The sequence below is a fragment of the Anarhichas minor genome, unplaced genomic scaffold (assembly GCF_050575085.1).
Source record: "Anarhichas minor isolate MPS153535 unplaced genomic scaffold, ASM5057508v1 ptg000045l, whole genome shotgun sequence".
Classification (NCBI taxonomy): Eukaryota; Metazoa; Chordata; class Actinopteri; order Perciformes; family Anarhichadidae; genus Anarhichas; species Anarhichas minor.
Genome location: NW_027466491.1, coordinates 3,637,465 through 3,653,139, shown reverse-complemented (window position 1 = coordinate 3,653,139; position 15,675 = coordinate 3,637,465). Strand labels below are relative to the sequence as shown.

The following is a 15,675-nucleotide window of genomic DNA, read 5'->3' as shown; positions in this document are numbered from 1 at the left end:
ATTCACGTAACATGTGCGTTCCTTCGGTATTCAACTGTTACCCATCATGCAGTTTCAGTTTTGTAAAGCAAAGATGTTATCGTAAACGCACTGGTGTCTACCCGAAATGATCTAATGATAACATGATTTCATGTGGGCGAGAACGACGTTTGAATCAAACGTGTCCCAGTTTCAACCCGTTGCTGTATAACAGTTAAAAAAACAGAGTGCGGGGTAGGAACCTTTTAAACAGTGCGGCCCGTCTTTCAGGGGAAGGAAAACGATGACGGAACACTAGTGGGCATATATCCGCCAATAACAAGACGCTAGTTTGACACGATTTAAAGCGTATTGTTTGTGCTAGTTATTCCAAGTGTGTACATATTTAGTAAACGGTCACCTGGAGGTACATTAAATAGAAAACATTCAGTTTAGTATTGCACAAATGGCATAACGGTTAAATGTGTATGTTGGCGGTAATAAACGCGAATCAGCTAACAAATGATTCCAGCTAGTGATAGCTTAGCTAAAAGGCTAACGCGATGGTTAGTGTCACGCTCCTTTAGCAAGTAGTCATGTTAGCTTGCTGACGTTTTGGAGTTACTGGCAAATAACGTATTCTGAGACCGATTGGGTCTCCGTTTAATAGTCAAAACTCCACCTAAAGCGAGCGCCCTTGGCTTTTAGCCGGTTCATATCATTTCCTGATAAGGGTTTCTTTAGGTGAGTTGACACTAAGAATTTATGAACATCGCAGTTGTCAGTAGAGATTCAGCAACCGTCAAATAGTATTTTCATTACTGTGCCTCCTATTTCTGTAGTGGTAAAAGGAAGATGCATGATGTAATAAGTTGTGTTATGTTTATAATGTTTGTGTTTATCTAACTTAAATGTGACCGCTGTCATACAGATTTCATATAACATACTTACAACATACTCAATAACATTTGTGTGTGTGTGTGTGTGTGTGTGTGCGTGTCTCTATTAGAATCTCACGCTTGTGTATTTTTACTGTTGTCCTTACAGATCAGGGCACGCTGGAGTTCTGCAAAATGAAGATGTTCTCGGTGTCTCACAAGACGGTCTTTGTGGTGGACCACTGTCCCTACATGGCCGAGTCGAGTCGTCAGCAGGTGGAGTGTGATGTGCTGACGAAGAGTCGAGCTCAAGGGGTCATTCCTTTGGCCCCCGTGTCCAAGTCCCTGTGGACCTGTGCTGTGGAGTGCTCCATGGAGTACTGCCGGATCCTCTACGATGTTTATCCACTGCACAAACTGGTTAGCTTCTTATTTATTTTATCTCTGTGTTAATCAATGTGTTGGCTGTTTCTCCACCACTGGTTCCAATTAAGATATGTACGAAACGAACGAATGAGATATCTTAGAGAGTTGTAATCAATGTAGCTACTAGTTACAGTTCACCAATTACTTCAACATTAAATATACGCGTTCTGACTTCTCTTTATTTTACAGATTAATTACCTTGTGAGTGATTCCGAGTTCCACATCTTGAATAGCTGGAGGCAGGAAGACCAGAGCACTCATGAGGTAATCCACTGCCCACAACACTCAGTGACGGAATAACAATTCTACCTGATATATAATATGACTGTTAGCCTACAGTGGGTCCTGCAGTGAGAGTGTTTTCAGCACAGCTCCAGTTTGCCGTATTTTGGAGAAGTGCAACATTATTATGAACATCAGTGACCACATGTTTCCATCAGAACTGGACTGATTATCCTGTTTCTCCTCCTCAGCTCATGTCAGCGCTTGCGGCTGTCGGGCCGCCTAACCCGCGCGAGGACCCCGAGTGTTGCAGCATCCTGCACGGCCTGGTTGCTGCCGTGGAGTCGCTATGCAAGATCACAGAGTTGCAGCACGAGAGGCGCACCAGTCTGATGGACACGGCCGAGAGAGTTGCCAACAGGGGTCGTATTATCTGCCTAACCAATGCTAAAAGGTAAACACCGACGTGGCGGAAAATCAACTTTAGCCATCAGCCACATGTTGATCGTTTCATTTCCCGCTCAGCAACTCTGTACATGTATGGACTCATCTTCTGGTCGTCGCTTACCCTGATAGTTTATATTCATAGAAGAACCTTTTAATGTGCGTTATATTATTTAAGACAATTGTAATGCAGTGCTCTCTGTGTCTATCTCACAGTGATACTCACGTGCGGATGTTGGAAGACTGCATCCAAGAGACTATTTTAGAACAAAACAAGATGGCAGCGGGCTCAGACAGGTCAGTATCAGCTGATGTGATGAGTGTAGCGATTCTTCCCTTTTTTGAGCACGTGATAAATGGCTCACAGCTCATCGTTGTGCGTTTCAGGCTGATGGCCATCCAGCAGTGTGACCTGGTCCTAGTTCACATCCACCCACAGGGGGAGGACACGCTGGTGTCTGACCGGCCGAAGAAACAGGTGGGTGCTGACAAAGAAGACACGAGCTTGTGTGAAAAAACATGGCGCTGAATGCTGACGCCGCGCCATCATGTCACAGCTGTTAGTTCTCACTACAATCTTCCTCCCCCGGTTGTCTCAGATCTCCCCTCTGCTCACCAGCGAGGTCCACAGCGTCCGTGCCGGGCGGCACCTTTCCACCAAACTCAACATTCTGGTCCAGCAGCACTTTGACTTGGCCTCCACCACCATAACAAACATCCCCATGAAGGTAAGGGGCTTCTTGCCCTTTGTTTGGCCTTGCACATGCCACGCCAGAATTACATCTCATCAACTTTAAATATTTAATTTCTTTTGCTAGTACACAAATGTTGTCATGTCCAGAATGCAGACCATTCCCTCTTTTTACTTGATTGTTTTTATTTTTTTATTTTTCTCTCGCACTACTTCTTTTGCTTGCTTAATCTTTACGCGTGAGCCCTTCCTCACCGATAATTACTCATGAAACTTTACAGTCTCATCTTTTTGTTTATCTCATTTGCATGTTGATTTGACTGTGAATCTGCTGCTGGTTTCATGCTGTATTTTCTGTTTTGCTAGCCCACATTAAATGTTTGCGACCAGGTTAGTACTCTTATCACACACACATCAAAGTGAGGAAGGGTCAGAGTTTACACCACGTAGTGTGCAGTGTATGTTTGGAGCGCTACTGTTGCAACAGGCTTACAGTGTCATGAATTTGTTTTGATGTGACAGTTGGTCGAAAGATTTGCCGGTGAGGCTCCAGTAAAGGACAGGCAACTCTGGTCTCATGTGGACACCCGGGGAGTGCAGAGTTTGAGAGTCTACAAACTTAACTTTTCTTTGATTAAGTGATATTAAAAACCATTTGTTTTAAAGTAATCCAAATTGTTCTTGGAAAATGTTTTGTTGGCTTTAGGATTCCTGCCAAAGACTGATATAAAATGCAGAATATGAATGTTGAATTCAACCGTTTTAATGTCCGAACATCTTTGACCAGCGTTGCCTCTTCTGAGTTGTTGAATTCTGTCAGTGTCTGTCGGGTGTTTACACCTTAAAAGTTGCCTAAACTGTCCCCTGGTCTCTGTTTCCCCCCATCAGTTCCCACCCATTCCCCCTTTAGTGTCTTGGTGTGGTCCGTTGTGCTGTCTGGATAACTTGTTTTTTTAAACCCGACCTTTAGCTGTCCTAAAACGGCTATTTTTCCATCTGTAGAAAGTTGTCAAATTTAAAGCTTGTGTTTAATTGATTAAAAAACAACCTTATTTTTAGATCAGCAGTTGCCAGACCCCATTTTCAAGGCCTGGGCCTAAACATATAGAGCTGTTTTTTTGTAAGATTGAGAATCCATGATTTATGTCAAACAAGTACAGGCTCAGTATTGTGTGAATTTAAGGACATTTGCGTTAAACACTAGTCTGTGATGTGAGTAGAAGAAAACATACTTAAGTCACCCAGAGAGCTTTTTTTATTTTACTTTGGTCATTATCATTTACCCTTTGGAACATGAAATCAGCAGTGCTAGTGTGTGTGTGTGTGTGTGTGTGTGTGTGTGTGTGTGTGTGTGTGTGTGTGTGTGTGTGAGTGTGTGTGTATTAGTTTGCACATTGTGAGAGCTGACTTCATGCTGACCCGTATGTGTTATTGTCTCTGCGGATGGACAGGAAGAGCAGCACGCCAACACTTCGGCCAATTATGACGTTGAGCTCCTGCATCACCGAGATGCTCACCTGGAGTTCTTCAAAAGTGGTGAGAACTCGAGTGAAACAAAATAAATGAAGTAGCCATTTGAATACTTTGTGAGGAAACAACCTCAAACTTTATGTAACTTGTGCTCGAAGTAGCTTTCACTGTTAACATTATAAGCACCGGGTAAGGAAATCCGTTTGCAGATTCTTGCATATCCTTCATGATTTTTTTGCATGTATTTCATGTGTGCTTAATATTTTTTTGAATCCGTCAATTTGTCATCAGAAATGACCAATTCACATGTCGTCTGTGTGTTGTGCAGGAGACTTGCACATGGCGGGCACCAGCACGCGAGAAAATGGACTCAAAGAGACGATTACACTGAAATGGTGCACGCCACGAACCAACAGCATAGGTGGGCATAGTCACGCTTCTATTTGTCAGTATATTGTGCAGATTAATCATTGCTGCATTGACTGACCCAGCCGTGATGTAAGATGCCTGATTTGTGTTTTTATTTTCCCACCTCAGAACTGCATTACTGTACAGGAGCCTACCGCATCTCCCCCACAGACGTAAACAGTCGTCCCTCGTCCTGTTTGACAAACTTCCTCCTCAACGGTAAGCGGGAGTAAACCCTTCTTTTCATCCTGTTGTATATCGTAGTCTCTTGATTGACTGTAACCGTTTGTGCCTTCTCTCCTCGATTCACCACAGGTCGATCGGTGCTGCTGGAGCAGCCGAGGAAGTCTGGGTCAAAGGTCATCAGCCACATGCTAAGCAGCCACGGAGGCGAGATCTTCCTGCACGTGCTCAACAGCAACCGCTCCACCCTGGAGGACCCGCCCTCCATCAGCGAGGGCTGCGGAGGCCGGGTGACCGACTACCGCATCACCGTACGTTCAGCTCACACCAGCCCGGTTGCAATAAACATCAATAAGCTTCAAATGGTAACAGCTTTTTTTTTTTTTTTGTCTGTTTCAGGATTTTGGGGAATTTATGAGGGAGAACCGGCTCACTCCTGTTTCAGAGTCTTCCCATGATCCCTCGGGGAAGCTGCCAGTGGAGAGGGCCAAAGCTCAGCTGGAACGCCACACTCGGTACTGGCCAATGATCATCTCCCAGACCACCATCTTCAACATGCAGGCAGTGAGTGAGCGGCATGCAGCGATACTGTGGTTCCTTTTAGATTTCTATCGTACAAGTGAAGTTTCCATTACGCTCCAAAATGTTTGACTTGTTGTTTCCTGCACTTAAAAGATGACCTGTTTCCCATGTTTCTATGCCTATTGGCCCGCATCATTATCATCCGTCATTCCTGTGTCTGGGTGTCTTCCTGTTTTCCTCCACTAGGTGGTTCCTTTAGCTAACCTGATAGTGAAAGAGACTTTGTCTGAGGAGGATGTTCTGACCTGCCAGAAGACCATTTACAACCTGGTGGACATGGAGAGGAAGAACGACCCTCTCCCTATTTCCACCGTGGGATCCAGAGGCAAAGGCCCCAAGAGGTATTTATTCTAAAATCAACATCGCAATTCATGAAAGTAAACGGCAGAGTCACTGATGCGTATCCGCATTGTTGCTCTTCTCAGAGATGAACAGTATCGTATAATGTGGAACGAGCTTGAGACGTTAGTGAAAACTCACGCCGGAGCCACCGACAGACACCAGCGGGTGCTGGACTGCATCGTTGCCTGTCGCAGCAAACCTCCCGAGGAGGAGGAGAGGAAGAAGAGAGGGAGGAAGAGGGAGGAGAGGGAAGACAGGACAGAGAAGAATGGCACGAAGGACACAGATGACAAAAGCTGGCAGGAGTCGGAGAGGTCAGTGCTGCTCGGATGTCTTATGTATCCATATAGATGTGAATAATAACCTATATTTAGTAGCAAAAAGAATGGGATGTGTCCGTTAAATTTCTGCTCTCTCGTGCTTCACTCTGTTTTTGTTTTTAACCTGAAGACTTAAAGGTTTGCTGGAAAAAGAAGAGCCGGAGTCGGAGGTGATCAAGGATTCCCCGGACTCTCCAGAGCCGCTCAACAAGAAGCCGCGCCTGTGCACGGAGGAGGTTCAGCCTCCAGAGAGAGCAAAAGGTACCAACCTGCATCATATCTGCTTAGAATAGACACCACCCCAAGAAATCACTGACAAACAGACCAGAAAAGCACTGAGCCAGTGAGGGCCAATTCTGGCAAATGCCACTTGATGACATCACTCGGGGGGCCCGACTGGTTATGTGTGTTTTTTTTTTTATCTGTGTCTTTGTCTCGCTGTTTGTTCAGGTCCGGTCTCGCTCCTCACCATGTGGAGCAATCGCATCACTGTAGCAAATTCCAGGAAGCACCAAGAGTTTGTCGGAAGAGTGAGCTCCGTCAACAACAAGTTTGAGTTGTACCAGCAGCTCAAAGACGAAAATGGGTGCGTGAGAAAAATCAATCATCTGTCACTTTATGGGTTGAATGTGTCAAGTCTGCTCGCTATGTCTTAACCAGACTTGTCTTTTTCCCTACTGACAGGATGGATGTTCACGAAAACGGAAAGGCCTCCAGATGATGTTTTCACCGATCCATTGCTTCACCCCTGCCAAGGATAGAGATTTTGAGCCACAGAGTTTTTTCAGAGTTGGATGTCACCTCATACTCCCAGAACCAGGGCCTCAAATAACATAGACAGTGAACTCTTAACGAGGACTTTCTACTGTTTCTTTTTTTACTCATGGTTTTGTAGATATGCTGTTCACATATTGTGTAACACAATAAAAGCTGTCGATAGAGAATTTTGCTGTTGAATATGGAAGTGATGTCTTGTGTCATTCATTTAAAATAGGACATTGCATTTGAGGGAAATAGTATCATTACTGTGTTGTTTAAAAAATATAAGATCTAATTGATCCAAGTCAAAAACGGACTTGAGTGATTTTGCTATTGCAAAAAGGTGTCTTGTTTAAGCCAAAGAACCATTGTCTGTCAAATCACTATATTTACATTTATAAAACACGTATTGGGTACACATTTATTAACTAAACAAAAACTTTATTCATGTATTTATGACTATGTATTTACAGTAAGTTCTTTGGTCAACGGTAACGGTACCCTTGATGGTACTTACTTGAGATGGAAGCTGAGGAAGGTGTTGCCTGTACTGAGCGCTCTCTTCTGTATGAGTAAAGGCCAACAGCCTGTAATGATGTCAATAACACAGTTGACATCACATAAAATCGCCTCGAAGACGTGCTCAGAATCTGCCGGGTGGGACGTCCTTCCGTAAATGGCCCACTGCCGTCTGTAGCGGCATCTGATGGATGAAGGATATGGTGTACGGCTCCTGAACAGTAGAGGGAGCAGTTGGATCAAAATGGTCCTCGGACACTCCTCGAGTGCTCTCAAACAGTGTAAGAGGAACGGGGTAGGTCACACTTAGGCCTGCTGCTGTGTTTGAATACATGCTTGTTGTGATTGCAATGACAGAGGATATGTGGTAAAACGTATCAATTTGCTGTGACTCCCCAAATAGCAGTGTTGCAATGATGACATGAATTGCACCCTCTCATGAGCCGACTTGACAAATGGATGTTCTTTGGAGGGCTCGTCTTTGAGCATAGATACTGGGACTGAAAGGGTTTTAGTTAAAGGAAGTTTAGTGTGAAGAGCCAAAGATGAGTGTGTTGGTCGTAGGGACATCAATAAAATGTCTGAGCTTAACGTCTGCATGAGGGCATTTTGATCAAAACATAATGCTGTGCCTAATTTTGACTGTAAATCCGTTACAAGTGGGCTTTCAAGATTATTTTGCAAAGATGAGCCGCCAATATCAGGTGGCAAAGCTTTATAGAATGTCTGCAACGGTGGTGTCGTAGACGATGAGACTTTGGGAGATTCAACTGTAGATACAGGATTTATAATATTGTCTCAAGTTGTGGACTGAAAAAGCCAAACTCCCAAGGTAAAGCTGGTGTAATCACAGAGGGCTCAAACAAGGACGTCGGGAGCGAAGACTCTAATTCAGTTTGTCCAGACGGGGTCAGCTGAAACTCGAGTGTGGTCGATGACACGTCCTGAGTTGTTACATTTAGCTGAGACATTACATCCTGATTCACAACTGGGGACAGATGTTGGATTGTACTAGAGTGCTGAGTTGTTGATAATTGCTCAGCCATTAAATATGAGGTTGGTGACACATCTGGAAACAGCCGAGTTGGCAGTATTGTGTTTGATGGTGGCAATGACTGTATTGTCTTTAATGTGGGGTTCAATCGTGGGGAAACTTTATAATCCTCTGTTCGAGGCGAATGAGATGGGAGGTTACAGAGTGTTGGTTTGGCATTGTGGTGGTCTTTAATTGGCCCTTGGTTATAGATAATGTGACCTGTGAAAGAGAAAATGCAACAATTCAGTACAATAATAAAATACGAGTTCCAGGAATGCAAATAAATGTAGAAATGGGAAGAGAAGGAAAACCTCCAGTGTCCATACATTACCCTGAGTATTTAGTTGCTACATATTGATCTGAGAGCATTTTGACGGTTAAAACACGGTGACGTTGAAAAGTGAAAGTTTTTTAGCCGACTATTTGAAGACGTTGATTCAACGTTCACGTTTAGACCAGATTTCAAAGTGATGTCCAATACTGGCTTTCAACTGATAAATGTGGATGTGGTTTCTTAGTAAGCCTCTAAATCATGATATATTATTATTAGCACAATGTAGAGGACGGAAAATTGTAGTATTGCAAATCACGTTGAAATCTGGTCTAGCGAAGTGAACGAGCTGACGGAATAAACGAGGCTTCACGCTAACGACATACTCTGTAAGTACTTGAACTACTTTATTCCAATATTGCAAACCGAAATATCATTACCATACCATTAATATCATGTTATGCTCACCATGGTGGCGAGGCTGCCAGCAATTGTAGCGTTAGCATGTTAGCTTGTAGTGTTAGCATGTTACGAAAGTAAACATAGATGTGTGTTAGTTAATATTGGAGACACTTTCTTTGTGGACTGTCCCTGTAGCCCAACGTTGTAAAATAGAGTATTTAGGACATTTCACATGTAAAATACACAGCGGACAGCGAGTGGGGCTGTACACAGTTAAATGTGGAGGACGTGAGTAAAACAAAGTTATGTACTAATACGAACATGGTCAAAACATTGTTGTGTGACTTATGGCAATATACAGACAATATAAACAATATACTGTGTAATATCCAGGTCAGCATCGTTCCGTTGAAAACACGTTTAAAATAAGTCTATGGTTTCCGTTGAAAAGAGGTTCAAAACTGGTCTAAAAGTGAATGTTTTTCGAATACTTGTTCTATTTACAGATCTCCACGTTGAAAATATGGCATTTAAAGAAGGAAAAGGAGATTATGGCTTTATATGAATGTGACCACGGGCCACGGCAAGACCCGGATTGGGTTTGCAATTTACCGTGCACTGCACCTTTAATACCGGCTCAAACCACTGAAAAAGCCCACAGATTATCTTTAAGGGTACATGTGGCAGTGAATGATTTACAGAGACCAAGGATTACCCCAAGATGAAAACATTTATTGCAACAATTTAATATGTTAAAAACAATAAAAAGGTATATATCTAATATACCTCTGACACAGGTTATAATAAAAGAGGCAAACCCATTCAAAACAAAACCAAGCAACACAAAACCATGCAAAACAAAACTGAGCAACACAAAACCATGCAAAACAAACCCATTCAAAACAAAACCAAGCAACACAAAACCATGCAAAACAAAACTGAGCAACACAAAACCAAGCAACACAAAACCAAGCAAAACAAAACCAAGCAAAACAAAACCATGCAAAACAAAACTGAGCAACACAAAACCAAGCAACACAAAACCAAGCAAAACAAAACCAAGCAACACAAAACCATGCAAAACAAAACTGAGCAACACAAAACCATGCAAAACAAACCCATTCAAAACAAAACCAAGCAACACAAAACCATGCAAAACAAAACTGAGCAACACAAAACCAAGCAACACAAAACCAAGCAAAACAAAACCAAGCAACACAAAACCATGCAAAACAAAACTGAGCAACACAAAACCATGCAAAACAAACCCATTCAAAACAAAACCAAGCAACACAAAACCATGCAAAACAAAACCAAGCAAAACAAAACCAAGCAAAACAACTAAATTGATAATTCAAACAAAACAGCAGTGGCAGTCAACGTCTCCTGCCTGCTCACTGCACAACACCCATCTGGAAGGCTTGACGGGGAAGTGGGAGTCTCTTTGCAGCTGGACCGAGAGCCTGGAGGTCAGAGAGGGAAAGACAGCTCATGGTATGGCTATTTATGGTGGAACAAACAAATTGTGGAACAGGAAGTAGGAGGGGCTAAGGCCTACCCAACTCCACAGTAGCCCAGGAGGGACATTTCATTGCCGGCTACATAAAGAACATTGTTTATATTTATATTGTGCTTTAATAAATACAAATGAACTGTTGCCTGTGTCACTTGGTCTTTTGTCCTGTAAGTGGAAACTGTTGATGTGTTACTAACATTAAGTATTTAGTTGCTACATATTGATCTGAGAGCATTTTGACGGTTAAAACACGGTGACGTTGAAAACGCGTTGAAAACACGTTGAAAAGTGAAAGTTTTTTAGCCGACTATTTGAAGACGTTGATTCAACGTTCACGTTTAGACCAGATTTCAACGTGATGTCCAATACTGGCTTTCAACTGATAAATGTGGATGTGATTTCTTAGTAAGCCTCTAAAATGATGATATATTATTATTAGCACAATGTAGAGGACAGAAAATTGTAGTATTGCAAATCACGTTGAAATCTGGTCTAAGCGTGAACGTTTAATCAACGTCTACAAATAGTCGGCGAAAAAACTTTCACTTTTCAACCGATTCTGAACGGCTTTTCAACGTTGGGCGTAGACGTCTTTTAAACGTCTTTTCAACGGAAAAATGCTGACTGGGTATGCTCACCATGCGGGCGAGGCTGCTAGCTTGTAGTGTTAGCATGTTAGCTAGTAGCGATAGCATGTTATGAACAGTAAACTTAGACATGTGTGTTGGTTAATGTTGGAGGACTGTCCCTGTAGCCCAACGTTATAAAATAGAGTATTTAGGACATTTCACATGTAAAATACACGGCGGACAGCGAGTGGGGCTGTACACAGTTTAAATGTGGAGGACGTGAGTAAAACAAAGTAATGTACTACTAATAAGAACACGGTCAAAACATTGTTGTTTGGCTTATAGCAATATACAAACAATATAAAGTATATACTGTGTAATATCCAGGTCAGCATCGTTCTGTTGAAAACACGTTTAAAATATGTCTATGGTCCCCGGTGAAGAGATCTGTCATGGAAGAACCTGGACAACTGGTTTTAACCAGATCAGCTGAAGGCGCTCCTGCATTTCTACCAGCAGCAGTCGGGTAAACAAAAACAAACATAAGCCTGCTGCAGTGTTAAAGACAATGAAATAATGTCACCTTAGGCCACCTAAACCATCCAGTGGTTCTTAAGAGACACATTATGAACATTTTGTGAAACATTTACCGACTTCAGAAGGGATACACAACTTTGCATTTTTCAGCTCTGAAAAGTGATTGCAGTATACGCTTGGTGTCTCAGGGAATACAATAACACTGGTTGGCTATGATCTGCATTTTAGTGACATACTGAGCAAAAAAAGTAGTGAACAAGAAAGATGACTATCATCTGTGGGCTTTTTCCATTTAACAAAACAGAAGAAGAAAAACATCAGTATATGTCACATATGTCATATTAATTGTTGCTCTTCAGTTGCATCATGGGAATTGTAGGATACAGTATTTTTTGGTGTTTTAGTCAAACTATGAGGTTAAATTAAGGGAAATACCAGCTTTTGCTGCACAAATTGACCAATCTTTTTTAATGTCTGTTGTGAATCCCCCCAAGTTAATCAAAATTTAAAGCAAAGTCTCCTTTTAAAAATTGCTGCAATTGTTGAAAATATGCAACGTCAGGGTAGAGGGGCAACGCTGTGCCTTGCCTCAAAGTAAGATAAGACGCAAAACCAAAATATTATTTGATTTATTCATTTTTTATTTATCTATCAGTACCTTTAATCAGTGAAATGATTTTAGACACAACTCACTCTCAAGTTGGAGCACCCACATGCATTGTGAAAAGTATTCAAGTAGAGCGGATAAGTGAGGCTGTTCTTTCAGTCTCCTTCTCCTCCACATCCATTTGGACCGGTGCCATGTAAGTCATGTGTGTGTCTGTTTCAGCGTCACTTATTCTTCTCAGCAGCCCCTTCTCAGACAACCACGAAGTAAAGCATGATACTACTAAAATAGTCGCCATGGTGGCGAGCATGATGGCAGTGCGAAAAGGGAGCAGGCGGTATCGGTGACCGTCCACCATCTTGTCCCACGGCAGGGGCAGGATGTCAGGAAGGCCTATCCCTGGTTCTCCCACCAGAGCTCTGAGCAGTAGTGCCAACACAAAGCCAGCACAGGCGCCGTAGTGGTTCACCCTCCGAGATAAGTAGAAGATGCATATCACCTGGGGAGCCATCATTGAGTAGAATATATCTGCACTGATGAACCACAACAGATGAACAGACTTTGTTGTCATGGCCAGACCTGCTCCCATTATTCCACACAGGAGGATTGACCCTTTAACCACGATAAGAATCAGTTTTTCTGATGCCTGAAATAGAGAAAGTCATCAAGGTATTTACTTCTATGAAACGAAAATATGGATCACACTATTGGTTTCCTATAAATTTAAATGTTGGATGCATGATTATATGTGAAATGCTTCCTCTCTCATGTCATTTCTACAATCTTGCTTCAATTCACCCTCTCACCATCTGCAGCGCCAATTTTCCCCGCCTACCAGTAAAAAAAACAGCAAAGTGCTCAGTGCAGAATTTGACACGCAGTAAATCGTGTTGCTGCTGGCGGTCCCATTGTAAAGAATAAAAAATGTAAAAAGCCTCCGGTGGCTTAAGGTAACTATTTCACATAATTTAAGTCTCATGCACTTTTTAGAATGTGCCTGGGGCGATTCATTTGTTATATGTGTTTTTCTTTGTAACATTCAGTACTTTGAAATAAGTCCAAAAAAACCAAACATGCCACAATATGAGTAATGGTAATGTAAGATGTTACCCCTTTGTAGAAGATGTTCTTGAAGATATTTCGGCCCAGTTGGGAGGCGGAGGACAGAAGTGCAGAGTCAACCGATGACATCACAGAGGCAGCAAGTGCTCCCATACCAATCAGTGAGACGTAAAATGGGCAAAGATGCTGAAGGGCAATCGGCAAGATCATCCCGGCTTTGCCCTGTTCGTACGGGCTGGGAGAACCGTAGCTGGTCTCGTTCCAATCTGACAAAAATACAGTAAACACATCTAATTACAACAGACATATTAGTCACAGGGGTACATGGGTGGGATTTGGTGAGAGATGTTTGATTGTGTCGAATACATAACTACCTTAATACATTGTTGTAGATTATGTTTCACATTACTGTACAATTCCAATTTAGCAGACTCATTACTCATCACAGCAACTATAACACTGAAGACATTATTCCAAGATAGCAAAGACAATAGGAAGCTAATTAAATCTAGGTACTGGTAGATGCAGCTGCTGCCCCAATGACGAGTGACGGGATGGCAAGGATTGGGCATAATACTGCTGCAGCATAGCAGGTGATTTTGGCTTGAGCATCAGTGGCTGTGGACAGGACTCTCTGGTAGAAAGTCTGGTAGCAGATCCCTCCAATGGCCTTTGAGAGGAATACAAACCATGTTGGGGAAACGTCATGTTTGTTCTACAATAAGTGCTTAACTCAAGTATTAAAAAAATGGTTGTCCATGAAACACTTAAGGTAATGTGGTTTATGTCATCACAGTGCAGTCTTTCTTGTCAATCTTTCATATTTACTACAGAACAGGTTTTAGTGGAATAGCCTTTTTAAAGATACTTTGGGGCTGTTACAAGTGTTCATTACCATTAGCAATAAGTTATCCACCCAGCGACCTGCTTCTTCCGGCTTTAGCCTGCCGATCCATGGCTCCTGGTGCAGTTTGGTTACTGCAGCAAGAGTGATGTTGGCAGAGGAGGGGTTTGCCAGTATGAAAGGCACGCAGAGCCACTGAAATAGGGAGGAAAATATAATTGAGTGCCAAATACAGCATATTAGTCCCGCACTAGCTGTACAGCATTAAAGTCAAAGCACGTGCTGCGTTCTACTGAAACACGCTCACAATGACGATGCGAACGGGCTGATGGTCAGCAGCTATAAAATCATGCGTTAAATGCTTTGAATTCACTTAAAAATGTAGTGTTTGTACCAAGCCAACGAGCATCAAGCCAAGCTGGACGACATCAGTGTAGGCCACAGAGTACAGTCCTCCCATTAACGTGTAAAGGACTGCCACAGCAGCAGAGATGCCCACGGCCAGCGAGGAGGAGATATCCATGACCACGCCTATCGTCCCTCCTGTAACCATACAGACTGAGGTATGCACAACTTTCCAAAAACTCAAACTCAGATGCTTGTTTAAATACCATACTGACTCCAAACTCGACAGTTTTTTCTGTGTATATCTCAATGTATCTCATCTGTCATCTGCAGTGGTGCTGCATCATACTTATGGTAAAATGTCTCTCTGCAAGGACTTAGTTCATTAAGTTGTTTCTGACTTACCCAGTGCGCCAAGAATACATGCTATCCACAAGATATCGCCAATGAGAGCGGGAATGAAAAGGACAGCAGCGACAGCGTTGCCGTATTTCTCCTGAAATGGGTCCATGAGGGTGACATAATTCTTCGACCGAATAGGTTTGACAAAGAAGAGTGCACCTGAAGTTACCCAAACGGAAACATTTAAGTTAAGTTTTCGGTCTGACATATTAATCACCAGTAAAATGTCCTCCTCTTTAGTGGTTATGTGATAATGTCCTTCTGTTTTCATTAGTATGTTCAGTAGTTGTAATTGACCTCACTCACCTATAACCAAATTTATGATGTAGGCAAGGGGTCCAGTGACCCACGCCAACCCCTTTGTTGGATCATAGACCACTTCAGCATTACCCAAAATATAGCCTCCTCCCACCCAAGTAGCTGCAAAACAACAGGACACATACAGGCAATATGAAAGAGATTTAATGAAACTAGGTCCACCAATTATAAATTGATGGAATTAAATAGATTAAAATTAAACATTTTAAACATTTGCTTTGAGTCCCCTGATTTCAAAATAAATGTCCCTGAATGGTTTGCTCTTACAAACGCATAAGGCCCCATTCAGTGAGTATGAGAATCTATGATGTTATTGTCACCATCATTATTTTTACCTGTCATAGTACAGATGCTGACCCAGATGTTTAGGTTCCGCCCGCCAACCATAGTGACTTCACTGCGGTTCCCCGTGCACTTCTTCTCCTCACGTTTGGACTTCCTGGATGCCCAGATACCCGTGCCCAGTATCATCATGTAAAACACTCCTATGGACACCAGTCCTGGCCAATTTACCGCCATCCTGCGAGTCTGTGGGGAAAGGACACAAACAAAATAACATTTTAC

At 42.6% G+C, this 15,675-nt stretch overlaps 2 protein-coding genes and 2 long non-coding RNA genes across 6 annotated transcripts; 2 read left to right on the top strand and 2 right to left on the bottom strand.

Moving 5' to 3' along the window:
• Window positions 1-74: 74 nt before the first annotated feature.
• Window positions 75-6,888, top strand: ints13 (integrator complex subunit 13). 3 transcript variants are annotated; one of them, XM_076111695.1, is made up of 17 exons: window positions 110-385; window positions 1,006-1,256; window positions 1,452-1,526; window positions 1,736-1,938; window positions 2,145-2,225; window positions 2,316-2,406; window positions 2,528-2,656; window positions 4,071-4,155; window positions 4,418-4,510; window positions 4,627-4,716; window positions 4,813-4,991; window positions 5,080-5,244; window positions 5,449-5,603; window positions 5,688-5,918; window positions 6,055-6,185; window positions 6,375-6,510; window positions 6,609-6,888. In XM_076111695.1, exons 2-17 carry the CDS (start codon window positions 1,032-1,034, stop codon window positions 6,643-6,645), a joined length of 2,106 nt encoding a protein of 701 aa, XP_075967810.1. In that variant the 5' UTR covers window positions 110-385; window positions 1,006-1,031; the 3' UTR covers window positions 6,646-6,888. The 3 variants fall into 3 exon arrangements, with proteins under 3 accessions (XP_075967811.1, XP_075967810.1, XP_075967809.1); XM_076111694.1 differs by having other exon boundaries at window positions 110-702; XM_076111696.1 differs by lacking the exons at window positions 6,055-6,185; window positions 6,375-6,510; window positions 6,609-6,888 and having other exon boundaries at window positions 75-702; window positions 5,688-6,045.
• Window positions 4,200-7,605, bottom strand: LOC142971097 (uncharacterized). The gene is made up of 2 exons (XR_012959331.1): window positions 7,201-7,605; window positions 4,200-6,672 (listed from the first exon to the last, which is right to left on the bottom strand). It is a non-coding gene; the product is annotated as an uncharacterized LOC142971097 (long non-coding RNA).
• Window positions 7,606-9,622: 2,017 nt separating this feature from the next.
• LOC142971094 (high affinity choline transporter 1-like) lies at window positions 9,623-15,639 on the bottom strand. The gene is made up of 8 exons (XM_076111719.1): window positions 15,447-15,639; window positions 15,100-15,213; window positions 14,797-14,952; window positions 14,441-14,589; window positions 14,098-14,241; window positions 13,719-13,872; window positions 13,251-13,468; window positions 9,623-12,786 (listed from the first exon to the last, which is right to left on the bottom strand). The coding sequence occupies exons 1-8, from the start codon at window positions 15,628-15,630 to the stop codon at window positions 12,265-12,267; spliced, it is 1,641 nt and encodes a 546-aa protein (XP_075967834.1). The 5' UTR covers window positions 15,631-15,639; the 3' UTR covers window positions 9,623-12,264.
• On the top strand, window positions 12,166-13,973 carry LOC142971098 (uncharacterized). The gene is made up of 2 exons (XR_012959332.1): window positions 12,166-13,090; window positions 13,261-13,973. It is a non-coding gene; the product is annotated as an uncharacterized LOC142971098 (long non-coding RNA).
• Window positions 15,640-15,675: the final 36 nt, after the last annotated feature.

Excerpts from the sequence above, each read along its gene's own strand:
- ints13 (XM_076111695.1), top strand. The coding sequence starts at position 1,032 with ATGAAGATGTTCTCGGTGTCTCACAAGACGGTCTTTGTGGTGGACCAC. Across the intron at positions 1,257-1,451 it reads TTTATCCACTGCACAAACTG|ATTAATTACCTTGTGAGTGA; the intron begins GTTAGCTTCTTA and ends TTTATTTTACAG. Across the intron at positions 4,511-4,626 it reads GCCACGAACCAACAGCATAG|AACTGCATTACTGTACAGGA; the intron begins GTGGGCATAGTC and ends TTCCCACCTCAG.
- LOC142971094 (XM_076111719.1), bottom strand. The coding sequence starts at position 15,630 with ATGGCGGTAAATTGGCCAGGACTGGTGTCCATAGGAGTGTTTTACATG. Across the intron at positions 14,953-15,099 it reads CATCATAAATTTGGTTATAG|GTGCACTCTTCTTTGTCAAA; the intron begins GTGAGTGAGGTC and ends GGGTAACTTCAG. Across the intron at positions 13,469-13,718 it reads GGCAGCAGCTGCATCTACCA|ATTGGAACGAGACCAGCTAC; the intron begins GTACCTAGATTT and ends TATTTTTGTCAG.